Source organism: Nelusetta ayraudi, unplaced genomic scaffold (assembly GCF_046127955.1).
Source record: "Nelusetta ayraudi isolate G7.1 ecotype Tasmania unplaced genomic scaffold, CSIRO-AGI_Nayr_v1 ptg000089l, whole genome shotgun sequence".
Taxonomy (NCBI): Eukaryota; Metazoa; Chordata; class Actinopteri; order Tetraodontiformes; family Monacanthidae; genus Nelusetta; species Nelusetta ayraudi.
This window is the reverse complement of record NW_027466139.1, coordinates 1,338,228-1,364,946: the sequence shown is the minus strand read 5'-3', so window position 1 is coordinate 1,364,946 and position 26,719 is coordinate 1,338,228. Positions and strand designations below refer to the sequence as shown.

At 43.4% G+C, this 26,719-nt stretch overlaps 2 protein-coding genes and 1 non-coding gene across 6 annotated transcripts in view; 2 read left to right on the top strand and 1 right to left on the bottom strand.

Annotated features, from left to right (window-relative positions):
* Positions 1 to 14,391, bottom strand: part of anapc1 (anaphase promoting complex subunit 1) — a 31,235-nt gene extending 16,844 nt beyond the window's left edge. Inside the window, exons 1-30 of one of the 4 annotated variants that reach the window (XM_076046030.1) lie at positions 14,175 to 14,391; positions 12,936 to 13,175; positions 12,695 to 12,859; positions 12,562 to 12,604; positions 12,357 to 12,454; positions 12,081 to 12,163; positions 11,729 to 11,802; positions 11,482 to 11,615; positions 11,238 to 11,395; positions 11,018 to 11,110; positions 10,680 to 10,898; positions 10,409 to 10,504; positions 10,222 to 10,312; positions 8,526 to 8,591; positions 8,297 to 8,434; positions 8,047 to 8,190; positions 7,287 to 7,347; positions 6,282 to 6,337; positions 5,940 to 6,071; positions 5,715 to 5,789; positions 4,813 to 4,926; positions 4,242 to 4,411; positions 3,390 to 3,481; positions 2,585 to 2,733; positions 2,060 to 2,138; positions 1,314 to 1,350; positions 871 to 941; positions 517 to 695; positions 256 to 342; positions 35 to 174 (exon numbers count right to left, since the gene is read on the bottom strand). In XM_076046030.1, the coding sequence (XP_075902145.1) occupies positions 35 to 174; positions 256 to 342; positions 517 to 695; positions 871 to 941; positions 1,314 to 1,350; positions 2,060 to 2,138; positions 2,585 to 2,733; positions 3,390 to 3,481; positions 4,242 to 4,411; positions 4,813 to 4,926; positions 5,715 to 5,789; positions 5,940 to 6,071; positions 6,282 to 6,337; positions 7,287 to 7,347; positions 8,047 to 8,190; positions 8,297 to 8,434; positions 8,526 to 8,591; positions 10,222 to 10,312; positions 10,409 to 10,504; positions 10,680 to 10,898; positions 11,018 to 11,110; positions 11,238 to 11,395; positions 11,482 to 11,615; positions 11,729 to 11,802; positions 12,081 to 12,163; positions 12,357 to 12,454; positions 12,562 to 12,604; positions 12,695 to 12,859; positions 12,936 to 13,151 (3,260 nt within the window). In that variant the 5' untranslated portion in view covers positions 13,152 to 13,175; positions 14,175 to 14,391. Of the gene's footprint in view, positions 1 to 34; positions 175 to 255; positions 343 to 516; positions 696 to 870; positions 942 to 1,313; positions 1,351 to 2,059; positions 2,139 to 2,584; positions 2,734 to 3,389; positions 3,482 to 4,241; positions 4,412 to 4,812; positions 4,927 to 5,714; positions 5,790 to 5,939; positions 6,072 to 6,281; positions 6,338 to 7,286; positions 7,348 to 8,046; positions 8,191 to 8,296; positions 8,435 to 8,525; positions 8,592 to 10,221; positions 10,313 to 10,408; positions 10,505 to 10,679; positions 10,899 to 11,017; positions 11,111 to 11,237; positions 11,396 to 11,481; positions 11,616 to 11,728; positions 11,803 to 12,080; positions 12,164 to 12,356; positions 12,455 to 12,561; positions 12,605 to 12,694; positions 12,860 to 12,935; positions 13,176 to 13,841; positions 14,016 to 14,072 lie in introns of those variants that run through there. The other 3 variants (XM_076046028.1, XM_076046027.1, XM_076046029.1) reach the window with 3 other exon arrangements.
* An 865-nt stretch (positions 14,392 to 15,256) lies between these two features.
* trnar-ccg (transfer RNA arginine (anticodon CCG)) lies at positions 15,257 to 15,329 on the top strand. Its single transcript has one exon. It is a non-coding gene; the product is annotated as a tRNA-Arg (tRNA).
* Positions 15,330 to 22,176: 6,847 nt separating this feature from the next.
* On the top strand, positions 22,177 to 26,517 carry vip (vasoactive intestinal peptide). The gene is made up of 6 exons (XM_076046087.1): positions 22,177 to 22,336; positions 23,195 to 23,299; positions 23,835 to 23,939; positions 24,825 to 24,950; positions 25,457 to 25,568; positions 25,733 to 26,517. Coding segments are annotated over exons 1-6 (459 nt in total). The 5' UTR covers positions 22,177 to 22,334; the 3' UTR covers positions 25,742 to 26,517.
* Positions 26,518 to 26,719: the final 202 nt, after the last annotated feature.

Sequence of the window (26,719 nt, the reverse complement as noted above, 5' to 3'; positions counted from 1 at the left end):
AAAACTCTCATCTGGAAGTGCACATCATACTTACTTGTTCTCTTTCTCCTCGATGTACTCGTGGTCCGACACCTCAGGCAGCTGGACAACACTGACCCGCACCGGCCTGGAGCTCTGCAGGAGCCTCCTGACCTCCTGGACGCGTAGATCCTGGCTCCAGATCAGCCCTGTGACCTGAAGACCTCCATCGTTATTCAACAAGTCGAGACAGCGAGTCGTCAATACAAACCAGACGGTGCTTATAGATATCGTTACCTCTTGGATGATATCTGACATGCCATCTTCTTCCTCATCTGCCTCTGTGGTGGCAGGAGGCTCCAGGGACAGACCAGAACCAACACACTGAAAACCAGTTGGAGAAGACAGAAAGAAGAGACAGCATTTAGTGAAAATGTAGTAAATAAACTAAATCCTTCTCTGGTCCAATGCAAATTACTTGTGGTTCCACCTTATTAACAGTGATAAAAGCAACATTTCAAAATGACGCTCTGATACAGCAACATTGGTAATACTCACAGCTTTGCTCTTGGCCAGGGTCATCTTGTGGGCCTGCTTGGTCAGATCCTGTCGGCCAATCAGCAGGCAAACCTCCTCGGACCAATCGGAGCACGGCTGCTCGCGGCAGCGGTAGATGGCCTCTCTGACGGGCAATGCCACCCCAAAGGGGACAGACTCCAGGTCCTTCAGGGTGAAACCTGCACCAGTGAGGAGGCAGCATGAATTCAGAGACTACACCTAATCCTAATTTAGAATTTCCCACAGTTCTTATAATTACTGAGTAACTCTGCATGAATGGATGATTGCCTACGGCTGGTTGGGTCAGGGTACAGCAAATGCAGCGCATTAAAACAAAAGAGAAAGAAGCTTTACCTTCTGAGGCCAGCCACACTGCCAGCTGCTCAGCAAGGCTCCTACAGGAAGACTTCAGGCTGCTCTGGCGTCTAGAGAAAACGCAGACACAACAGGAACCATTAATATCAATAAAAATCTAAAGTGAAGTAAATTAACAGTCATATTTGAAGAATTTAAAATGTTTCCTGGACTGTCTCTGACACTAAAATGCACCAGATTTAAATGAGAGTCTGAGAAATTTGAGGCCTTGAAGCCTGAGGCAAACAGTTCCATCATTTTTTTGTTAAAATTTGTTTTCATCTCCAGCTAGTGTTTGGAAACAAGGGTCCCCCAAAGGTCAAAGGGAACAGTGCCAGAAAAATACAGTATACCAACATGGAGTATAATCAATAGTTGTTCAAAGCCGCTATTTAAAAAAACATTAAATGCATAAAAAATATTATTTCTACGAAACTTTATACCTTCTGCAGTGCTGCTCACTGGTGCGGTACTTCTGGCCTGAATCAAGAGAGAAGGAAGAAAAGAAGCAGGTGAACCAGAGGGGCTGGAAGGTTCAGCAGGGTCATTCTTCTTCTTCTACCGTCTCCATGTCACCTGACCCTCATCATGTGTCGCTCACACTTGAAGTTAGAGCGTGCCAGTGTGTGGCTGTCTAAATTTGTCAGTGTACGGAGCAGCCACTAGAACGGCAGGTTAGATGAAGTCGACCATTGGCTCCGGATGAGAGGACGCCACTTGTGCGAGACGACACGTGTTGTTTGCTTTTCTATTGTCCCTGGAAAATGTTAACACGCCGCGGCAACACGGGATTCTTTCACGCTGCCCACAGAGTCGATGACCAATTCTGTGTTGGTGTGAAGGACCGAATGCCTTCAGCAGCTGCTGTCACTAAACTATACACTGCTGCTGCTGCTGTTGTTGGGGTTTTTTTTGTTAACCAACAACAAAACAACCACTTAAAGTGACGCGCGAGCCTGCGTCACCACAGACGGATCTTTCTTTCTGCATTATCGAGCCCGGCGGCGGCGGCGGCGGCAGCAAGGGGGCAAACTAGGACCGGCGTGCAACAAGGGGCTGCTTGTCAATATATGTTTACGTGCAACGCGCAAACAATGGCAGCATATTGTCAAAGACACACACAGTGGCCAGACTGCAATCAGAGATAAGGGCAAAGGTCATCGCGGTGAGTGGAAAGCACGGCACGCACCTGAAGGAACCTTGGCCAGGTACTCGGCCATGTCGGTGGATGTCGCGTTTTCATCTCCACTGATGTACAGGGCATAACTCTGGGGGAGATCAAAGAGAAATAGCAGAGGAGACAAATGTTGGAGAGCAAAATCTATAATCAGCGAGCCAATACATGACCTCTCATCTCCTGCAAAGTTATTTCATTACGGACTGTATATTAAATAAAGAAAAAAAAGAAAAAGAAAATCAACACACAATTGGAATTAGGTGACACTCCTCAGTAAAATCTGAATTTGTCAGCTTTTACATTTTTTTGCAAACACATGCAGACATTACCAGCAAGCATGAAAACAAACAAAAACAATTCAATTAGATTGTTAGGACAGAACATACAGTTACCTCTGAACACAACTGAGATTAAGGGAATTAAATACAGTTGTATTAGAATTCACTGCAGCAGGATACTTTAATCACGTTTCCCAAAACTACGAAGACACACAGCAGTGAAAACAGGTGAAGGAATGAAATGAAGCTCGTCTGTTACCAGGACAAGCAGCCTGGTCCTCTGGCAAATACCAGGCAGGTAGGGGAAGGGCGCCACATCATCGCCTTTCAGACAGCTGCTGAGCCAGCTCAGCACGCAGGGAGGCTCGGCCTTCAGGTAGGACAGACGCTGCATTTGAGAAAAGACGGCTGAGGGTGGGAAGAAAAAACAGTGGAGGACGGAGAGAAGAAGGGAGAAGGGGAAGGAGTGAAAAGTTTGGGGTTGAGATAATGACACTGGATGAATGGTCATTTATCATCATTAAAAATTGTTTAAAAAAAATTTAAAATACAAATACCTTAACAAAAACGCAGCTATATTATCTGAGTGTATATTAATATTAACCTTTACTTATAGAGTTGTTCTTTCTAATAAATGTCTTAACATGAACATGTCGGTTCTCTAAGCTCTTTTCAAAATGTATTGTAGTGTATTGATTCTGCCACCAGAGGTCCATTTCTTGAATTGATTTACTCCGCGTGAACATTCCCTGACTTGTCCGTTTCTTTGTCGGCAACACTCTTCCCATTGGATACTTTACAAGACTTAACATCACACAGGGCAATGGCAGTGACCAGCAGACAGGATAAAACTTTTCTTCTTTTCTCTTTTTATTTTAGGCTTTGAAAGTTGTGATGGAGTTCACATTTCAGACAGCGTGTTTGACCTCCTGACGTGCAGACTTGCCGGTCGGTGCGGTGCTGGGATTTAATAACTGCTGTTGCTGATAATCTGTAATTCACTGCTACATGTCTGCTCTATTTCCTTAGCTGAAGACACAGTTAGACTGTCACAGGGGTCTTACACTGGTCCATGAAGCAGCTCTCGGTGAAGCCATCTATTAAGGTAGGGCAATCTCTCCAGTACAGATCAACATACTTGTCCAGCTGGAGATCCCTGCAAGATAAGAGGAAAAACAGTGGATAAGCATTTGCCTGTTACAATCACACATCTGCGTCATCTGCAAAACATAATATTTAAACGTTGAAACTCTTTTGATGGACATAAATCGGCACAACTAGACATAAGTATTTTAAATTAAAAAAAAAAAAACATAGGTAGTCTTTGTGACATTTAATCAGCATCTGACCTGTGATTCATCTACTATGAATCAATATTTTTCTGTTATACCTCAGTTAGCCAATTAGCTATATATATATATATGTATTATTAAATATTCTCTTTGAGGACCATCTCAAAAAATAATTTACACCAATATATTTCATATGATTATTTCCCAAAATCAATATACCCTAAATAAAACAATCATCTTAGCCTTTACTTGTTAGCCTCATCAAAGGGAAAGAAAAAAAAAAAGCATGCAAATTTGTATTATACTTGACAACAGCCCACAGAGTGCAAACACAAGGCAATTACTCCAAAGGGTGCTTAACCCTCCCACTCCACATAATCTGTTGCCATCACCGTCATCTCTCAAGGCCATCGACTGACAACCTGTTCAGTTTGTGGCTCACTACGCATCCCTCAAAAGCTTAAATCTAAATAGATTCATGGCAGAACGAATGTTGAATGTTGTAGTACAATTTATTAGCCAACTGTATTTGCCTTTACAGTGAAGAAGTCATGTGAACTAGGAAACTAGCTAGTCTCTGTGTTAAATCACAAACACATTCAAATCACAGTTGAGAGTGTTTACCTGGCCAGCTGCTGTAGAAGACAGACCAGCGATGCAGCTCTGGCTCTCTGCAGCTCATTCAGCTGCAGCTCCTGGTAGAGCAGATGAAGAACGTAGAAGAGAGCTGGGATGTGAGAGAAAAGTGGAGCCGAGCTGTCCAACTTGAGGGACGGAGTGGAGGAGGTTGAGTCCTAGATTAAAAAAAAAAAAAAAAGTTAGATAAGATCGATAAGGTTAGAAATGAATTGATTATGTGTCTTCCAAGACAGTAGACGTTCCGGTCTACCTCACAGTCTGATTTTATCCACAAGGAGCAAAATCAGGAAGACAATCAGGATTTTACAGTACACGATCAGAGCCACAGGAGCCAACACAATAACATATGAGACAGACAACCCGTGCACTCTGCAGGTCACACCTAATCAAACAGAGCTCGAGGTCATTTCCAGTCTTGATCAGTGCAGTCCAGTCAATAATCCATCTACTGTTTCACAGGAGTTGAGGGAATGTGATGGAGAGGACGCATCTCAGACGTCATGAAACAGCGTCACCGTGAACCAGAGATCCTTTCCAGTCAGAGAGGAGAACTCACCGAGGACATGCTGGCAGTGTCTGTGCTGCTGTAGAAACTTATGTCAAGTGAACCGCAGGTGGGCTGAGAATTCATCTGGCGGTGGTAATTAGACGGCAGTAAATACTCCCAGTCCTTCAGAGGAGAAAAGGAAACAAGGAAACAACACTTGGTTTGAGCATTCCATGCAATTACTGATTTAAAGGCTTATTACACTGTTGTCCATTAATTACCAACACTGTTGCTTCCCGCTGTTGTCTAATTATTCCCACCACTGATCCATTATCACATTAAAGGTCTTGTCTTCACTTTGGTAATCTGTCATTCTGGGTCACTTCGCCTAATGGGCTGTGCCACACACACACACACACACACACACACACACACACACACACACACACACACACACACACACACACACACACACACACACACACACACACACCTAATTTTATTTTAGTGATCCTAATTTCTTAAGATATTTACATTACATTTGTAAAATAATCCCTAAACTGTCAATATAATGTGAATACCTTGCTTGTTCCTTCTTAGTCAAAAAATATTTTATTTCATTTCTTTATTTCAACATAATCTCCATTCTTTTCTACTGTACTTATTGCTGTAATGATGCAAATTCACCCAATGTGGGATTAAAAAAAGGCTTCTCCTTCATTACTGCTGTTGGAAAGACTCCATCTCTGCACGCTGTGACGGTCCATGGGCAGAATCTTCAACGAGATTTCTACCATTTGAAATCCTTCATCGTGACCCGAGTCTGCAGTAATAAAGTGCCTCCCCTTAAATCTTCCCCACTGCCGTCACTCCCCACCAATGACTGTGTAAAATTGTGCGGGGATTGAGCCGCTCTTTGAGCGCCTTCTCCGCCAGATACGCAGGGGACCACCGCGGCGGCTCACACACACCTCATCAGAGCCTCCGTCAGATGGACGAGCCTTCTTGGCTGCAATCACCGGAGAGAGAGGCACCTCGAACTGTAGCTGAGGAAAGACAGGGGGGGCCGGGGGGAGACTCAGGATAACTAGTTTAAGTTTAATCAATGCATTATTAAGTCCTGACATATAGCAGAATAACTAACGACTGCGGCATCTATTACTTGATCTCCAAAAATCCATCAGCAGCTCACTCACATTTCGCGTCCAAGCGAGGCGCTCAGTGTTGTAGCCCATCAGCGTCATTAAACAGGTGACAAACAGGCTCCACTCAGCGTGAGCACTGGGGCCACCGGGGGCGTTGTAGATGTTGTACCACTTCACCATGACCTGCCCCCATCCCACAGAAAGAAGTGATTACATGTTGGAATGAAGAGACTCCGGCATCGTTGTCTGATTACGTGTTGAGGGACATTTTTGGAGTCATTCTACGTATTGGAAAGAAAACTTGGATTATCAATAAGCACCCAGCAAGTCGAGCCATTCATCACAGTCGTGCTTTTTTTTGTGGATTTCGACTCAAAATAAAATTCCACAAACCTTCATGGCCGCTTCTTTGGGAAGGATGAAGCGAATCGCCTGAAGACATTTTCTCACTGAAACAAAGCAGAAAAAAAAAAAATCAACGTTTCTTAAGGTTGTTTCACCTCTGTGGCAATGATCCTGAGAGAACAACATACAGCAAGAGCTTAAGGCCACAGTGTGGTCACAACAGCTGCCAGTGGCGTGATGACTTCAAACGGGCAAAGAAAAGCTCTCCCTCAGCCTTGGACGCAAGTAAACTTTGAAATGAACTATTTTGACAAAGTCATTGTGAGCACCTTGTTTAATGCCAACTTCCAACATCCTCTCAGCGTCAGAAAATAAAACAGGAAATTAAAAGAGAAGCGGCAAACAACAGCGGTAATTAGTGCCCCTGTGTCTTTGAATGAGTCGCACCAATAAGATTCCTAATCAGCATTACCAGGCCTTCTTAATTGGACATCCACAGAGAGAAAGGTCAGCGGAGAGGTGGATAAATGCCATTTCATTAGGAGGGCGAGAGGCCTCGACGGTGGGATCGATTACTAAATAATGGCACACGACCCGCGGCAGGATTGCAGGGGCAGAGACGCACACACTGGGCAGACAGTGACATATAAACACCTTCATAGAGGAACTAACAAAGTTGAAAGAGCTGGAGCAGATTAAGAAAGTGGCAGATTCATGGTGAGCCCAAAGTCTTTTCTGATTTAAATGAATGAAAGATGGTTGAGAGTCTAACTATGTTTACAACTAAGCAGACTTGGAATCACTGGAAGAAGAAGTCAGACAAACTGCTGAGCAGCACTGCCATCAATGATCAAAACTCATACCTGAAACTGAAACGGTACAAAAACGACATTATTGTAGATAATGACCTGGAGAGTTTATTTGCATGTAATGGCTTTTTCAATGCATCTATGTCTATGAAATATGTACGGTAGTTCCTCAATCTGATTTTCAACTCGAGTGTCACAAGGACGTGATTTTTTCATTATTTCCTGGTTTGGTTTTGGTCCTCACCGAGCTCCGACGTGGCGATTTCAGGGATGGAAATCCGCAGCATCGCACCGCTGCTCAGCTCCTACGGAGATACGTCAACATTTATTCATGTGACAACTTAACAAGGATATATTTAGATACATTTATTTATGTTCAATAGAATTTTTTTTTAAATGACAGCTCAGAGAGAGAGAGAGATAGAGAGAGAGAGATAAAATCTCAAGGCGTGGCAGGAAGGAGAAAAATAAAAAAAAATTATATTGAACTTGTGGGAAAAACTAACAGGTGTGACTGATAACAGTGACAGTGCCTGCAACACACACATGCATGCAAATATTTATAACAAAAAATATAATTGATAGTGGGTCACTATTTCTAGAACACGCAGCAAAATGAAATCCAGCCGTGAATAATCTTATTATTTACACTCGTGTCTTCGACTCAGACATTCCCTTATAGTTTCCATTATTTCCACATGACGATCAAATACGGCAAGTCTAACTTAATAGAAAAATAAATTGGTGCACACACGAGTTCATTGTCCTCACGTAAACAACCAGCTTACATTTGAAAATTAAAAAATTCCCAAAGCGCTTCAACCAGTTTAGTTTTCACAGTCTGGACAGTGGTGGCTTAGTTTGCATCTGAGCGTGTGACTAAGAAATACAGTCTAATTATTATTAAGTCTTTTCCATTCATACATCTGATGTTTTGTTGTCGTAGTTGCAAAAGCTACTTAAGATGCTTTTTTTTTTAAACACACGCACCCACACTAACGTACCAGAGTGACCCTGTTGCACACAGGGTCCCGCAATGCACTGACGGTGGGCGTGGTCTGTTGAAAAGCGTAGTCCTCCAAAAATGAGATTTCGTGGCGTTTAATGTTGGAATTTCTCAGCTCGACCAGAGGAGAGGGCATGACAGCCTGCAGCCGGGGACAAAAAAAAAATAATAGTCAGGAGTGCAGGCCAGGCACTTCACATAAGCAACGGGTATGAACTGAAAATACAAAGAGAACAATGGGCTCTCACATCGTCCAGCCTCTGGAGGTGCCTGCTGCCAGCGTTAGCCGGCGTGCTAACATTGTCCACTGGTGTGCTGAACTGGGGAATGTGGTTGGGCAGGATAAAGCTGGGCGACAGGAGGCTGGGGACAAACACCTTGCTGACCTGAACAAGACCAGAGAGGCAAGATGAAGAAGAAATATTCTCATCTTTCAGATGTCCAGGTTTTCGAGAGATCTCTGACAGGAAGTCCTACCCTGGTGACTCCAGTGTAGAGAACCAGACTGCCACACGCCTCCAGGACCAACATGGCATCGATGTTCTGCAGAATAAAAAGCAGGAAATTGGGAATTGGTCACTCAGAACACGTGCTACATTTACTGTCAATATCTGAGAACTGATTTAAGGTGGAAGAGGTGAAAGTTTAAAGTTCAAAGGATTGCGGCAGTGTTGAACTCATAAAATTACAGAAACATAATAAAAATAATGAAACCTTGTAATCAGTTTTCATTTCCACCCAGGCGCTCATAATACACTATACCTAAGGAATTAGGATAATTAAAAAAAAAAAGAAAGAAAGAAAGAAAATTGACAAAAAAAAAAATTCGGCTCACTAGATCAAACACTTATAATAACCAACTACAGCTTTAAATCCTGCATATGAAACACAAAGTGACAGCATCAACAACGACAGTTGCAATATTCCTCAAACAGAGAACTGAGAAATCTTTACTGTACAAGACGAGGGCTGATCAACATCTGAATGAGTTACTGAGAATATTGTACAGTCAAAATTTTCTAAAAACTATTTGATGCTCAATTGTTGACAGCGATCGCACCACAGATAGCAAAACAAATGCAGAGTTAACAACAAAGAGAAAACGTGCAGGAAGCAGGAAATTTGAGGTTATTCATTCATTCAAGGTTATTCAAGGTTACAGCGCTTTCTCTCCTCCACACCTTCACAACTCAAAAAGACCACCTCAGTCATAAGCCTCAATTTTTGATGTTTATGTGGATCCGCTGTGCATCTCGTGCGTCGTATGACTCACTTGAAAGTGAGTGCGGATTCAATTTTATTTCATGTATTGAGGTCACAGCGAGAGGTGATGTTACACTAGTCCTACATCTAGTCTGGGTTTGGTGTTCTCCAGCATTCATTGATTGTGATGTCAGAGGAAGGTCTCAGGAGACGGACGAAGAGAACGAGAGAATTACATGCAGATAAGGAAACTGGGCAGGAACCCAATCCAGGCAGCCATGGCTTTACACTGCCCTTCACCTGTCAAACAATCACAAACCAGAATAGAGGGCATCCACTCATTTCCATGCACAGCATGGTATTAAACAACATGGATGAGAGAGCAACCGCATCTCACGGCAGGTCTGAGGTCTGATTGGATCAGGGCTGCACTATCTTGTGTAAAAACAAATAAATAAATAAATAAATAAAAAAGTAAAATCTAGATTATCTATTTTTTTTGTTGGTAAAACTACAAAAGAAGAGAGAATTACTTGAAATATCTAGTTTTAAAAAATGATGCCGTCAAACTCAGTTGCTGCAAAGGCCGACTGGACAACAAGTCCACTGCAGCCGAGAAGAACAGAACATCATCCTACTTCTCACTATCACACGTCGGGTGATGTACAGAGGAGGGAACACAACCAAGTCACCCAAGTGTTGTCTGTTTGCAATGTAAAATGCTATCATACTGCTCTCTTGTCATGTGGGACATCACAAAAAAAGGAACATGATACACAACTGTACAACTGTACAGCAGCTTCTTTGAGCAACAAAAAAATGAATAATAAATTCATTATAAATAGATATTACACAGATGTTGCAAAAGTTACAAAACTTTGAGTTGGAACATTGTTAGATGGCATACAATTCACAGATATGTTGATAGCACAAAAAAATAATAACAACAACTCAATGTGTTAAAGTCTACCTGCAGAGGCTCTGCATCTTTGGCAGGGATGGTGGTAACGGAGGCAAAGATGAGCTGAGACGTGTCGTTGCTCTCCATAAACTTCACACACCTGTGAAAACAACAAACAGCAAAAGAAAAAGACCTTGTCAACTTGATGATGCTGAACCGCTTGCTCGTGCAGCACCCTTGCAACAGTGTCACTGACCTGAGATGCTGATGAGATTCCACCAGGAAACAGAGGTATCGGTTCTCGCAGAGGTCAGAGGTCAGGAATACTTTGGACGCCTGGCTGTTCAATTCTCTGCACGCAACAGGAGGGAAAAACGTAACCGTCTGACACTTGCTAAATATTACAACAAGGGGTCATCAACCTCAGGTCTGACCTCAGTGCCGCAAGGATCTTACGCCTCAACCAACTAACTACCAAGATTTCCGAGGCCTAAATAAATAAAAAACAATCCCGTCATAATATTTACTTGCTGCAGCTGGCTGTCCCCGTCTCACTCCACAGCTGCTCCATGCACAGGTCGGGCACGATGGGCTTCATCTCCGGCACCACCATTGTCTCGTTGATGGAGTTGTTCGGCGAGGGCAACAAGCCGTGCTGCGCCTTAGGGGACGACCCGTAGAAAGAGGTGTTGAATCGAGCCGCACCAGTGAAGGTCGGCGCTGCCAATCCTGGGGAGTGGGCACGGCTGGGAGTGAGGACGGGAAGAGCAGACATTAAAAACAATGACCGTTCCACTTTATAGTGCATTGTTGGAGCAAACTGCATATATAGTTGCGTTAACATATATTATGATGCAGTTCTTACCTGAGGGCAGCCATGCTGGATATTGGCGAGTGCGCACGGGAGTGAAGTCCTGGTGACAATGTTGCCAAGCGGGTCGGGTGGTTGTGCAGAGCACTGCAGTCAAAAGCATGGATCAAAATAGGAACTACACAACAGCAAATAATGGACGATTATTAAGAAAGGATCAGTCTGAGTTCATTTTAAACTTTAGTCAGAAAATGATGAGAGCGACGCTGCACACCTTGATCCAGTCCCAGAACCAAGGCCGTATGCTCCCGTGCCCACAGCGGACTCAGGACAAGAGATTTTCCGAAGGTGAGAGGTCAGACAACCTGGAGCTATCAGACCCAGTGGCATTCCAACTGGATCTGCTGGATGTGGCAGAACGGCAGAACGCTCCTGATGGTGGCAAGGGACACAAAGTTGACTTGACAACACACAAAACTTCCCATTTGAATTTTTCACGCGCCTGTTTGAACACTCACGTCGCTTGTGACCTTGCGTAGGGCCCATACGGAGTGTATTCCCTGCACAGTGTCATAGAAAACAACCAGGGAGGGCTGACTGCATGTGAACACTATCGTCATGGTGGCGTCGGACGCGTACTGCACGCGAGTGCCTTGGGAGAGGACCGGGAAAAAGCACACGGAGGTGTCAGGGTGTGAATGCAACACACACAAGGAGGGAGAGGGCAACAGGAAATCAAGTGTGGAGCATTTCTGTGCTCTGTACCTGTGGGTTTGCACACAGCTGGAGCAATCTCATCCAGTGGATGCAGCATGCTGAACACAGTGGGCAGAGGCTCCCTGTAGAAATAATCATTAAACAAAACAAATGTACTAATAACCTCAGCATGATGCCAAACTGAAAACATGCATTGTGTGTAAAGAAATGTGTGTGTGTGTGTGTGTGTGTGTGTGTGTGTGTGTGTGTGTGTGTGTGTGTGTGTGTGTGTGTGTGAGGGCGTTTGAAAGGCATTTTAGTGGATAAATACAATTAGACTGTGAGTGGTGTGTGTTTTTGTGTAATATTCTGGGACATTTGTTACACTGCTGCTGTTCTTGTGTGTGAGCATTGTGTATACCCTGGGGAGTTGAGTTGTGCATCGGTTGCTATGATTTTGCGTTCCAGCAAAAGTCCAAACTTTGTTGCCCAAACATTTGACACCTGTGGCGGACAGACACACAAACAGTTAGTGTCATGTGACATGTTGATTTACAATTGGAGATTAAATCACAATTGAAACACTGCTTTCTACTTGCAAAGATTTGGCAAACAGAAATGTGAACTTTTTTTAAAAATCCAATTGAAGAGATACAGACAAAATCAATTCAATTCAAAGAATGCATTGACTACTCACGGGGAAAGGCAAGGGTGAGTTGAAGTCCTTCCCAGTCATGCTGTGAACATTGACAGAGGAACTCTGGACGATACACACCGTTTGCTCAATTTCCTCTGCTGCAAAACATGATCAGAGATATCCTTACTTCTAAAATGCCACACGTCAAATAATAACTTCAATAAGTAACATATTATAAGCGCAAAAGGTCTTTAAATTAGAATACCATATTTGTTGTTTTGAGGAGCAGCAAAGTTACACCATAAGGCCTGCAAACCAAATTATTAAAACAGGTTGAGAGGCTGACGATGTCAACTGGGAATGGTATTTCTTTCTGGAAACAACATTTCGTAACCTACTTGCTGCACTGGGCTGTCGACGGTGAACGCCTTGTACACGTTGGAGGCGTGGCTCCGACTGCCCTGGCTCCATACAACCACAGTTCCTGCACTGTAGAGTTCCTCTTCAAACTCCACATCCTCCTCCCTGGCGCCCACACACCCTTTCCTGAGCTGCCACCATTCCTGTCAAAGCACAACATACATGACATGCATCCTCTAAAACATATGTTGCTAAAAATGCCACGTCTCATCCTCTCACCCTGTCCCTCTCGTGTAGGCTGACTTCCTGCAGGGAGCCCACCAACCCGGCGGCACCGTCCGACGACCAGAGTTCAGATGCGGGCTGGAGCTCTCTCAGCTGCAGGTTGAAGGCGTTCGGATGGTTTCTGCAGTGTTCACGTCCGAACGGAACAAACAACTGCAATTCCCCTGCTGCAATCATCGTGGCTGTCTCTTCATACACGACTTCCGACATGAGTCCCAGATATCAGCATTATTTCTGCGGGAGAGGTGTTGAACGTCAACAGTACGGCAGGGATAAATGCTCAGCTGTCACGTAGCTTTGCCAAATAAAAGAAAAGGACATTCTAAAACGCTTAACGTAGCTTAACGGCCAAAAAGAGTGATCAATCGTTTCATGTGGACATCTCTACTGTAGTCATGCCCACTTCCACCACTCCAAAAACCGAAACGATAACTCACATTTTACATATACTCTCCCTCCATGTTAAGCCTTTTCCTCTCCAATAGGCGCTCATTATAGAGAAAAGGCTTAACGTAGCTTAATGTCCGAAAACATATATGATTATATGATGCCATTGTGTTTTCTTAGTTTCTGTCTTCAGAAACGGTCCACCGAGATGTCCACAAGAAATTTGGAGGTGGTTGATTGCTGATTTGGGACATTTAGCTACGTTAAGCCTTTTCCCTATAATGAGCGCCTTTGCAGAGGAAAAAGGCTTAACGTGAGCAGGACACATAAAATAAGGTTTATCGTTTTGGTTTTTGGAGAGGTGAAAGTGGTCATGACTAGAGATGTTCACGTGAATTTTGGTGATGGTTGATCGCTGTTTTAGGTCATTACGCTACGTGAAGCTTTTTACGTGAAGCGTTTGAGAATGTCCCAAAGAAAGTGGTCTAAGACTAAGACAAGACTTAAACTTACCCAACGATTACCTAGCTACTTAGCACATTTGAGGATTTTCCAAAAGTCACGGTTTACAAAGACCCGTATAATTGTCAGAAATTCGTATACGTTATTCATTGCCTATGCGTTTCTTTTCTCGTATTACCTCAATGCTAATAGCTCGCTGTGAGTTTTAAAACACATTTAGGACAGAAAGTCAAGACATCATTAGCGTAAACACACTGACAGCCAACTACCCCTAACAGTTACCTCAGTTAGCATTCGCATGCTAACGCCAAACAGCAGCAAAGCAGCGTTACTTGACGCTAGTTAGCATTAGCTAGCTCCAAGTTAGCGACAGCGACAGCTAACCTCATAATAAGGAAAAGTCTGGCTCTCGTCGCGGTGTCCTTCCTTTTCCTTCGTCTGACCAGTTATCCCTTAAATGCCGTGTCGTCAGCAGAGGCACCGACAAGAGCCAAACTGCGGCTTAGAAGAAGAAGAAGCCTTTTTGAATGAGCGCGGACATCATAGATGTCCCGACATCCTCTTCCTCAGCCGCTCAGCCAATGTTTGTAGAGGAGGACTGGAGCTCGGAGCTGATAGGTTGCTGATCCTACGCTTCTTCCGCCATTGCTCACTGCACCTACGTTCTTTAACTCCTCTATAAAGAGCTGAGTCAACTATTCGTTAATTTAAAGCAGGGGTCAAAGACCTTTCTGAACCTGAGAGCTATTTCATGGGTCCTGAGTTACATGAAGGGCAACCACTTTCCTTAACTCGACTGAAATAACAAACTTTCCCAGTTAAATATGATTATTAACAATACTGATCTATGTGAAGATACTGATCACGTTGATGGGTTCTCAATAATCATCAACAATGACTTAACAAGGTTGGGTAAAATTGAAATTCAGACGCAGCTCAACAAGTTTGCTACTTTTCAAACAGGCCTGCGTGCTACTCGTGTGGTCCTAAAGGGCCACCTGTTGCCCACGGGCAACACGTTAAATATCAACGGTTGAAAGTGTGGTCAAATAATTATAATGATCTGATCATGGTGCAGTGACTCCAATGTTACAAAAATGCTGCTTATATTTATTCCCAAGATATGTGACGCATGTCAAAGCCCATCAAAATAAACGTTTTAAAACTTTGCCACATAATCCTCATCATGATGCTGAAATCACACATTGCATTTAATATGACCAGTGTAGCCAGTGTTTAATTGATGTTGGTCTACAACTTTCATAGCTGGCTCAATATTAAGATATTCAAAAGCAGTGGACTGTTGCTTGAGCTAGTTTGAATGCTTGTTTATGACTGCTTTAAAGACTCACCCTCTTTTTATGGAGCTGGGATCACTATGACTAACTAAGTCTTACTGCTCACTAAGACAAACCCTAAACTATCTTACCTTTGTAGAAAATGTTATGTTGTAAAGGCACCCTTTCAACCCAGTGGCCTAATGGATAAGGCATCAGCCTCCGGAGCTGGGGATTGTGGGTTCGAGTCCCACCTGGGTTGCAAAGATTCTTTCTTCTTGCAATGGACGGCGGTGAGAAGTTTGTCGACTGCAACATATAGAAAAAAAATGTTCAGAGCTGCAGTGCCACCAGCCAAGGAACTTACCTTTGTGCACAGTAAGTCTTCAACTCTTCTTGTGTTCTCGTGTGCTTCTTTGCAGTCAAAGTCTTATGTGAATGCTATCATGACTGGCACCTCATTACGCTCATTTAGCTGCAGCAGTTTGGCTGCTCAAGGTGAGGTCATCCTGCCATTACAGCCGCCTGGATTTCATTACCGCAGCTACTGCTAAAGCATCCGCACGAAGCCAATGTGGTGACGCACTTCAGTCAGTTGGGCGAGGGATTGTGGTAGAGTCACACTCTCGTGGCAGCATCCAGCAGTGAAGGAGGATCTTGTGAATTTCCCAGAGAAACAGAAAAGAGAAATTAGGGATCACGGTGACTTTAAGTTGTCGAATAACCTAAAAAAAAAAAAAAAAAAAATGCTCAGGTAAAAGTGAGGCGTAAGATAACTGTCCCATGTACTCACCCGTAGAAAACATTTTTAAAAACAAATTCAAATATGTAAAGGTGTTATGAATAACAATGAAAAATCAAATATTAAAAAAAAAACATCCACAGAAATGCTTAGAAAGGTGCAACAATAGAAATAAGTATTTTCCTGCACTTATTTCAAAAATTATCAAATCATTTTTTAAAAATAGCAGGTCCAAAATGTTCACACTGTTTATATACTGACAAGAATAGTACAGAATGTTGATGACAAGCTAATGCAGCCAAGACATCTGAATGAAAACAGACCATAACATTACAATTCAACATATCTTTAGAAACAATCCTGACAACAACAACAACAACAACAACAACAACAAAACAAACAACGAAAAAAACGCAGCTCAAGTACAAATCAAAGAGCTATCAGGCATGATCCTGAACTAGCGGCATTAACATGATTTCATCCAGATTCACATTAGAGTTCACAGTGATGCAGAAGTATTCGGGTATTAAGGTGATTAAAGGCAGTAGGTGAAAGGTAACAATATTGTCAAAGGAGCAACAGAAATTTGCATTGCACCTGTCCCTGTCCAATTTCCCTGCAGTGCAAGCAAGAGGAATCCTCAATGAGAACAGTAAGGCACTGATTTAAGTGCCATCTGATTGCCTGCCGAATTCAAAGTGCAGTCTGAAGACATTCTGACTCGCAATCAGATAGGCAGAGCTGCGCGCGTGACAGCGCCGCCGATTTCAGGTGGGCTAGTGACCCAGCACGCACAATAGCGGGGCGCCTGCAAAATGGGACGCAGTCATCATGACGTTATTACTTACTCCAGCGTGACAAGCTGAAATGTCTGCAGTGAGCGAGCGAGCGAGCAAGAGGCGAAAGGCGCATGAATGAAGACGCTCATCCGAAGGCAACACAAGAGGGAGTGAGGTCATATCATCTCAGATGGATAGATAGATAGATAGATAGATAGATAGATAGATGGATAGATAGATAGATAGATACATACATACATACATACATACATACATACATACATAGATAGATAGATAGATAGATAGATAGATACATAGATAGATAGATAGATAGATAGATAGATAGATAGATAGATAGATAGATACATACATAGATAGATTGACTCAGTGATTGATACTCTAATGTCATATTTTATTATTTTCACCAACAGGGACAGAAAGGTAATGCGATTGGTCGTCATTGTGGGTGGGGTTTTACTGGTAAATGAGGGCTATGATGGAAATGTGACTCTGTGTAGCTGTGCGTATGGGTGTGTGTGTGCGTGTGCGTGTGTGCGGATTTGCACCATAATTAAAGTCTGGATGGCACTGCAGTACGTAATGTCTGCCATGGGGCTGAATCCAGGCCAAATGTATTTATGTATTTAGTTAATTGAGGATGCAGTGAAGAGCTCTGGTGCTCTAATTGATCCGTACAGGAGGCCGCACGCCACAAACAAGGCCTCCATTAAAGTTACCTCCAGGGAGCCAGGGCTCTGATGAGAGTGCCTGTGGTGTGTGTGTGTGTGTGTGTGTGTGTGTGTGTGTGTGTGTGTGTGTGTGTATGTGTTCGTGTGTGTGTGTGTGTGCGTGTGTGTGTGTGTGTGTGTGTGTGTGTGTGTGTGTGAGTGAGTGAGTGAGCGAGGAAGAGTACATGTGTGGACACGTGCAACAAAACAACTAAATAAAAAAAAAGAGAAGAAGAATAGAATATTTGTTTCTCTAAAATTGAAAAATGAAGTTTTCTCTCTAACATCTAATATTATTCTTTTTTTTATTGTTCGGTAAACCCTTTGTAAACTCACGTAAATTAGCATTACAGCATAAACGACGCTGATTTTCCCCAATTCCTTCCGGCTGTGTTGACCTATCGTCTCCATTTTCAGCCCTGAATGCAGGCGCTCTCCTGCCGCCATAAACCAGGTTTCGGCCATCAGCAGAGTTTAGTGGTAATTTGTCAGGGTAATCTCCTCTCGCCGCGGACGGAGATCCATCATCAAATCCAAGCGGGCCTGCGCGCAGCCAGAAGGAAGCGCCCTCTCACTTGGGGGAAGGTAACCTGTTTGACGCCGCTGCGTCTGACGACATTTCAGATGAATGTAAAGCCCCCGCGTTTGTTAATGCACTGGCGTCACGATTTTCGGCACATTACGTTGTCAAAGCCATGGTGGTGGACTATTGGACCATATGTCTTGCGTTCAGTTTGTTGATGGGAAATGACTTCAATGTGTCAGTATTCAGGGAATAATTTAAAATGAAAAAAAAAAAAAGTTTAATTTTCAAGAAAATATCCATATTTGCTGAGATGTGATTTATCTTGGATATTTTTGATATTCTGAGCCCATTGTGATCTTTATTTTTCATTTCACAGAAGAAACTGTTAATCAAATCAAATTAACTCAGGTTCTTCTTCTAAATGCATATGTATTAAAAACAGGGATGTTTCCCTCCCTCCCTCCCCCCCATCTGCTTTTGGTCCATTTAGTTTGATTTTGCTTAATTTTTGCCTTTACAAAAATGACACTGGAAAGATTTTATCTATTCTATTTGAAATTTGCAAAACCATGACCACCAGAAATAGGCAGAAAACCAATGTAATTAAAAGTAACAGATTTTGAATTTCACCCGTGCAAAAGTGTGGCTGAATATTTTTCACATTTATTTTTTCATATTAGAGAGGGAAGAAAATGCAAGAGAGTTTGGCGCAGCTGCATGCATGTGCAGGTGGAATGGGGGGGTGGGGGGGGGGTTCTGTTGTGTTCTCATTCGCTAACAATCTTACATGAAGAGCAGGTCTGTGTTTCACACTTACTCAGTGCCTCTAACTGCTCGGCGAGCTCAGGTGAAGTCTGGAGACGCCCTGAGCAGACCTGACCTGAAACCCAAAGCGGTCACCTTATCTTCGGCCTGTCCTGCTTTCTGTCATTCCGTCATCATCTATCTGCATCTTAACTCACGGCCTTTATTACATCCATGCACCTGTGATGCACAAAACAGGTAGAAACACACACACACACAAACACACACGCACATGCACACGCACACACACGAGAAGGAGACCCCAGCGAGTCCCTTCAGGCTGCCAGCAGTAATTTGAGATCAGAGTCGTCACTCTGTGGTTTGTTAATTGGATAATGCGCTGCAGAGGAGGCACTCAACAAGCCAGGGGGATTCCCCTCGTCACGCCAGCCGGCGGGAGAGTCGTGATGCAAAATGTCTCGTCACAAAAACGTCCACAGTTTGGAAAAAAAAAAGGAGAGAGAGAGAGTGGGGAGAGGGGGAGTCAAATTCCACTCTGAAAGTCATTTGGCGGCAGTTTGGCCTCATAGTTTTTCTCCAGAGGTTTTATTTCAACACACCAAACGAGCTGAATGGATGTGGTTTTCAAACCTGGTGCACAACCAGAGAGGGGTTCTATGGTGCCAAACACGTCCTTTTATATTTATTTATTTATTATTCGCTAGCTTTAATGCTTCCGGTTACCAACACTTAATCAAGAGTGTGTGCGACGGTGAAACCATAGCGTAGACCCAAACAAACAAACAAACCACTCGTGAACACGACATGGAAAAAGATGCTATTTTGGAAGCCGCTCTCCGAGGGAAGCACACTGAGAGGGACGAGGAGACTCTCAAACTCTTTATTAGGTAAAGGCATGAATCCAGGAGCAAATGGAGTGTGTGGTACTGCTGACCAATGCAACAGACATGCAGCCAATACTGATATTTCCAATCAATGCATGTATGAATCAGGTATGAGTACTTTTTGTGATATCACCAAGGGCTGATTTTCAGAACTGTTGTTTGGATTTTTTTTTTTTGTGGGACCACAAAGGAAACAAGTGATGGACTTCATACATTGCCAACAACAGGCTGAAAGTACATGTCATTGACAAAAAAAAACAAAAAAACAGTGATGTAAATTGGTATAAAAGAGGAATATTTACCAAATATACTTTATATCATGTGGCAACTTTGAGCCAGTGAAGCAGAGATGATTCTAGAATGTGTTACTCAGCAGCAGTGCCGGTGGAGGTATGGCGACCACGGCCGCTGTCACCCGAATCATTCAAAATGACAATAAGGAGGAAAAAGGAGACACATTCCTTTTGCTGTCTGCGCGTCGTGTCACCGTCACTACTCCTCCGAGGCAGCCAATGAGTCGTCTATAGGAACGTTTGCATCCGTACATTCCATCAACATAATAACGCTGATATTCCCTCCATCAGCTTCCTCTTCCTGCTGGGATCTGTCTCCAATCACGGCTGTCAATTAGACCTGCTCCTTCTCCCATGGACTTCAGCGTAATCTACTTCTCTCTGGACTGATCACATTAGGGTTGAGATGGTGCCATCATGGACCAGAGGACGGGGGGGGGGCGGGGGGGTTAGGGGCGGGGGGGTGGTGGGGAGGTCATCACTGACTGAGGAGATATCAAAGAGTTGTAGTAAATAATATTTCTGATGGTTATCAGGCGCTCAACAAGAAATGCAAGTAAAATGAAATGCTTTGTTTTCAGTATTTGTTGTTGTTGTTGTTGTTGCTGTTTTAAAAGATCAAAGCAGTCATACATTTGATCCTGACACCCAATTGATGCCTTTTGTTTCACAATATTTTTTAAAGACGAATAAGAAATATTTCTTCATGGTCATGGCATGGGTTTTGATTTACACACTTACATAATATAACCAAAGGATAACTGGAAGACTAGCATCCTTCCAATGACCTGCAAGGTTTGGGGCTGCAACTACAGCAAATCAACCAGATACATCGCAGAGTGAGGATGGAATGGATGGATGGGCAGATGGACGGATGGATGGATGGACAGATGGATGGACGGATGGATGGATGGATGGATGGATGGATGGATGGATGGACGGATGGATGGACGGATGGATGGATGGACGGATGGATGGATGGATGGATGGATGGACAGATGGATGGATGGACGGATGGATGGATGGACGGATGGATGGATGGATGGATGGACGGATGGATGGATGGACGGATGGATGGATGGACAGATGGATGAATGGATAGATGGATAGCTGATGAATGGAATTTATTGCACGCATGAAGCACATAAACAAAGCATCATATTTGATATTAAAACATTTGTGTAATGCACCTTTTAATCTGATGGATGGATGGACGGATGGACAGATGGACGGACGGATGGATGGATGGACGGATGGACAGACGGATGGATGGATGGATGGATGACTAATTCACTCGGATGTTGCCGCACAGTAAATCAGCCTCATCAGGGACACTGTGGGTGGATTGACAAACACTTCAGTTGTGTGTGGGGTCCTTTTTGCAGAAGCTCAGTGCAACTTGAAATAGAAAGCGATGCAAACAGCTTGTAAAATTTGACTGCAGCTGTCAGAAATGGTAATCTGCTGTTTTGTCTCGCCGCGGCGGGGCTCAGTGCCGCCTTTCAATAGACGCACACAAACATAGATATAAATGGCGCGCGGAGGGATTTTTTAGAACATTGTTGTGGAATTAAATGTTTGTGTAATGACAGGACAATGGATGTTTCTGGCCTATATATTGCAAAACATGTTTGACATCAAAAGTTAAAAATAAAGTGATTGCGGTTTTTCAGAGGCGTTGACAGACAGAGAAATTATTGTGTATTATTGTGTTGAAGGATGCAGATTCATGAGTTACAGTCACATTGCGAATATGTGTATTTATTGGCCAAAAAGAAAAAAACAATTTCGGTCGGTATGGCTGACAGAACTCCTTCCATTGCATCTTTTGCAGAAAAATCTTCCTCAACAGTTTTAACCACATAAGTTGAATGATCGCTGCAGCTCTGATGGTTATTTTCACAAAGAAAAAAAACAGATTGATGCATTTGTAAACAGGCAACATGGATGTGTATGTCACACAAGTGGACAAGATCACATTGGCTGGTTTGTGCGCCCTTGACCTTTGCTCGTCTTCCTCTTCTCCTTCTGCTGCTGCCCTGCCTGATTGGACCGCAGACCCCCCTTGACTTCAGCTTCCCTTCTCTGATCGTTCCTATTGGATTTCCTGAGCCAATGTCCAATTTCTGCCTTCCTGCCGCAGGTGACCACGCCGTGATGCAAAAGGAGCCCATGGGAGACTCGCTGGATGAGTCAATGGCATCAGCGGTGAAAAATAAGTTCGTTATTCCTGCGATTAGTTAGAGGAAAAGAAAAAAAAAACACTCTATCTAATTCCACCATAGGCCCCGTTTGGATCCGACTGTGAGCAAGACCAATGACGGAAGCAGCGGCCCAATGACGTCTCAGATCCTGATCGAATCTCATGCCCCCTCCTGCTCCGTGAGAAACATCCAGGTGTATAAAACGAGCGAGGACCTGAAGGCAAGATAGACAGAGACCGACAGGGAGCAGCAGCGAAGTGGGAGGTACAACAGCAGCGGGAGATCAGGACCTTGGAGAGCGCACAGCAACAAAAAAAAATATACCGCGCAACTTTCTCTAGAACAAATGTAAGACTTTATATTATATTATTGGCGCATCATTTGTTTTTAAACATTGATTCGTTTTTTCTTCAGGATGGTAAGTTCTCGTTGGGTTCCCTGATTGGTCGTTTAGAACTCGTGTTTTATGGTTTTTACGCGCTTTTGGACGCGTCTTTTCTGAGTCTTTTCCGCAGACCATTTAAAGGCGAAAGGGGGGGGGGAAGCGACCTTCACCGTATGTTTTTTTCGGCGTTGACATGACAATGGCATGTCTGAAGTGCACGACAATCATGGCTCATCAGCGGAGTTAGTTCGTGCGTAAATACGCATTATATACCCTTCTAGCTCCGGACGCTGTTTTGACTTTTGTGAACGACCATCGCCGTAGCTGGCAAGTATGTGGTTTTCCTTATATTTCCCATGACCTCTGGGGGAAATACAAGCAGCTGAAAAGATCAAGCTCGTGATTTAACGCAAAATTTGCCTGACGATTGTAACGTAATTCTCGCCATGTGGTGTTCTTTCTTCGCGACATTTGGAGTATTTTTGTTGTGAACCTGCTTAAATAACAGTATGGTTGAGTTAGAAGAACGACTGGGAAGAAAGTGCTCACAAGTGTGCGTAATTGCGCATGAAATTCTAAAGATTTTTTTGTTACTTTATTTTTCCTCGTTAGGCTCTTTGGACGAAAATTCGTTATGACTTCAATTTCAAAATCTTTACTTAGAATTAGAGTTGGAATTTAATTGGTAACAATTTTAACTTGACTTCAACTTGGTTTTATGTGTAATCAAAAAAAAAAAAGAACCGTCGGAATATCCGTCTGTGTACACAAAGTGTGTTCATGTTGATTGAAGAGTAACACTTTGCCGATTCCGCCCTCAGGTGTAAAGCCATGTCGCAACGGACCGGCCCCCAGCTGCTTTTCCTAATAGCCCTGTGCAGTGTGTTGTACTCACGGACCCTGAGTCTGCCCTACTCCTCCATGAGGTGAGAGAAACGGTGTCCCTTTCACAGCCACACACGAGTCTAGGCAGATTGTGAGCGCGCAAAATGACTTCTTCAGCTGAGGACGTTTCGAGGAAAGAGTACAATTGAGATGGAAGAAGTGGATGGCACGTGCTTTTTTTGCCTTTTTTTTTTTTGGAGGGTGGGCGATGTCGACCTGATTAAGCAGGAGAATTCTTTAAACCGAATTTCATAGTAATTTCTGTTCTGTGTCATTGTCTATCAGAGCGCTCGCACAGCGGGGATATCTATCAGTTTCATTCGCGGTTCATGAGAGTTTGATTTTACGCACAGTAGAAGACAAATTTTAACGGCAGATGCACAGACACAATACCCGCGAATATTTTTGAAGTCCCGTCTGTATATCGGCTTAATCAAAGTCATTCGTCATAATGTTCATAAGTACCATAACCAGCAGCAGCGCTCGCTGATCCTCCACGGAAGCCGCCTGCGGGTCTTCACTGCCTGCGAGCAGAACGCACTGACCGCGGTGTGTCGTTGTTGTGTTGCCGTGCAGACCGACGAGGCACGCAGACGGTCTGTTCACCAGCGGATACAGCAAACTGCTCGGGCAGCTCTCGGCGCGGAGGTACCTGGAGTCTCTGATCGGGAAGCGGGTCAGGTAGGTGAGCTCCCTGCCTGCATGGCTGGGCTTGCATGTTCATTTTCGTGATTGGATGTGACGTGTACATTTTCCTAAAGCCCATTATAAGTTTGCAAAGGGAAGACATCAATTGGGGTGGACATGTAGCAGAAAATTGGGAGGGTCAGTCTAAGAGGCTAAAAAGCCAACAGCAGCACAAATAAAGGTAACAATCAAATTTACATTTAATGAATCTGCTTTTTGTCTGCAAAGTTGTTTTTTTTTTTGGGGGGGGGGTATTTAATTGACAAATCAGTCAAACCACTTAGAACGAAGGATTTATTATCGGGCTGTTGAAGTTTTGCTTGAACCATTGCAAAATGTATTTTCTCATGAAGATTTTTAACTAAGGCAATGCTTACAAATTGCATGTGTGTATTTGTGGATCTATTTTTTTTTTTTTTTTTTTTTTTTGAATAAAGCTACATTAATGTCTGCAGTGACCTTTTCCAAATTTGAAAAAAAAAAAATAGCTTTGAGGAAGGAAGCATTGAAACATTTTTGTTTTTATCTATTTCACTTCAATTATTTCAGTTTTTTGTCAAGCCAAGAGTTTAACATCAGATGACTGGCTGACATTTTGCAGTGGAAGGGGCGGCCCTGCTCGATGATGCATTTTGTAATCCAATGAACATTTTTTTAAAGGTTAATTTATGCCATTACAGCTTGATTACATGTTGACCATACAGCCAGGAGGGACACACACACACACACACACACACACACACACACACACACACACACACACACACACACACACACACACACGTGCACAAGCGCGGGCGCGCACGGCCGCCCTGACTCTGTTTCGGAACCTGCGTCCTCTCTGAGCTGCGTTGACCTTCATGTTTGTCCTCCGCCCAGTGATGAGCTGATGGAGGAGCCGGTCAAGCGCCACTCAGACGCCATCTTCACAGACAACTACAGCCGCTTCCGCAAACAGATGGCCGTGAAGAAGTATCTGAACTCGGTCCTCACGGGGAAGAGAAGGTACGTGTGGGTCGTGGCTGCCTCACAGTGAGCATCTCCGTCAGAGAACAAAGCTGCAGCCAAATGTGTGTTTCAAAAAAGCGAGCATGTTCCCAAAATCCGACTGAGCTTCAAATTCCAAATTCAGAGACTCCAATTTAAGCAGTGACATTTTCCAATTTTGATAAATTACTGGACGCCTTTTTAAGCATTTTTTTGTTCATTCGCTTTATTTTAAACCACCTCTAATATATCATTAATAAAGTTGGGGTATCTTGTTTGTTCATTTGGTCTTTTCAACACACCTTGTTTATATCATCTAGAGAAAACATACTGTGAACCAAAATTCAAAACTGGTATTGCAACCAAATTAAAACCACTGCAGACACCTGCCATTTAAAAACGAGATCAAAGCCAAGATCTTCTATGAGACTGGAGGCAACATGGGTTCAGATAGGCTTGTAAAATGAATGATGAGCTCTCAAATAATCCTTGAGCACCCAACTGTTCCTTTCCCGCACTAACAGCTTAGAAGAGCCTGGAACCAGCGACCTGGAGGAGACCCGGGACGAACCCAGCAACTTCCAGGAGAGCTACAATGACCTCAGCGTAGATCACCTCCTAAACAACTTTCAGCTAGTAAGAGGACACACACACACACACACACACACACACACACACACACACACACGCTGGTAGCCACATGGATGAGTTAACGGTGGAAAATGAAGCTTGATTTCTGGCAATAACTCACTTCCTGTCACATGCTTCCTGTCCCCGCCTCCCTCCCGCTTGTCTTTCAGCCACTTTGAGGAGCGGCCCCGGCACTCCTGCAATTCCCTCAAGTCATCCTCACCAAAAGCACCTGTTCCACAGTATTACACCCAATGGACATTTGACAGTCAAATCAAGCGGCATCGATGTGTTCTCCCATATGGTTATCCTGCTTATTCTCACACGCACCACATGTTTATACTGCGTACACACAGAGTAGAACACACACACACACACACACACAAAGGCTTTCTTGCCTCAAACATGCTACACCTATTGAGGATGGTAAATGATAGTAACAGAACTTTTTTTCTTCTCCCTTTGTGCTTCTATATGTGCAATATATTTTTGCTGGACCTGATTATTTCCTTATAATTGTGGACAACTTGTTCCGGCAACATGCAGTAAAATATTTAGCCCGCTGAATGTCAACAGTGTAGCTGGTGTACAATTCAGAATGTGTACGCTAAGATGGTGGAGGGTTTTATTTTTTTTCATTCTAAATTGAAATGACTCCCCTCTAAATGACTTTAATCTCACCTCTAAAAGTGTTCGTATTGATTATCTTTCCAGGCCTCCGCACTTTACCAGAACTTCTGCTAAAACACAACTGTATTTGATCATCAATATTGTTGCATTTGGCCAAGTGAAAACTTTTTTGTCATGATTTGACCTGCTGAATGTCTGTACAACAGCACAACATGCTAATTTTTTTTTTCACTCTGTGACTCTACTGTTACGTTTAACAGAACCAGTGTGTTTGCTTTCATAGGTTCGTATGTTCAATCAAGAAGCTGACAGTAAAATCAGAAGAAAAAAAAAATCAGAGGAATAGCTGTCATATTTGTGTCTGTAGCTCCAGGGTGGAAAACAATGTGGTCAATGTGACTGAAATTCTCGTGTCTGTTGACGTCAGGAACAACTGAAAACGTCCGGCCCAGTTTCCAATAGAGATGAAACCTGGCTGGACTAGAAATTCAGTAATTGTTGTGCTGGAATACCCTAAATATATAGAA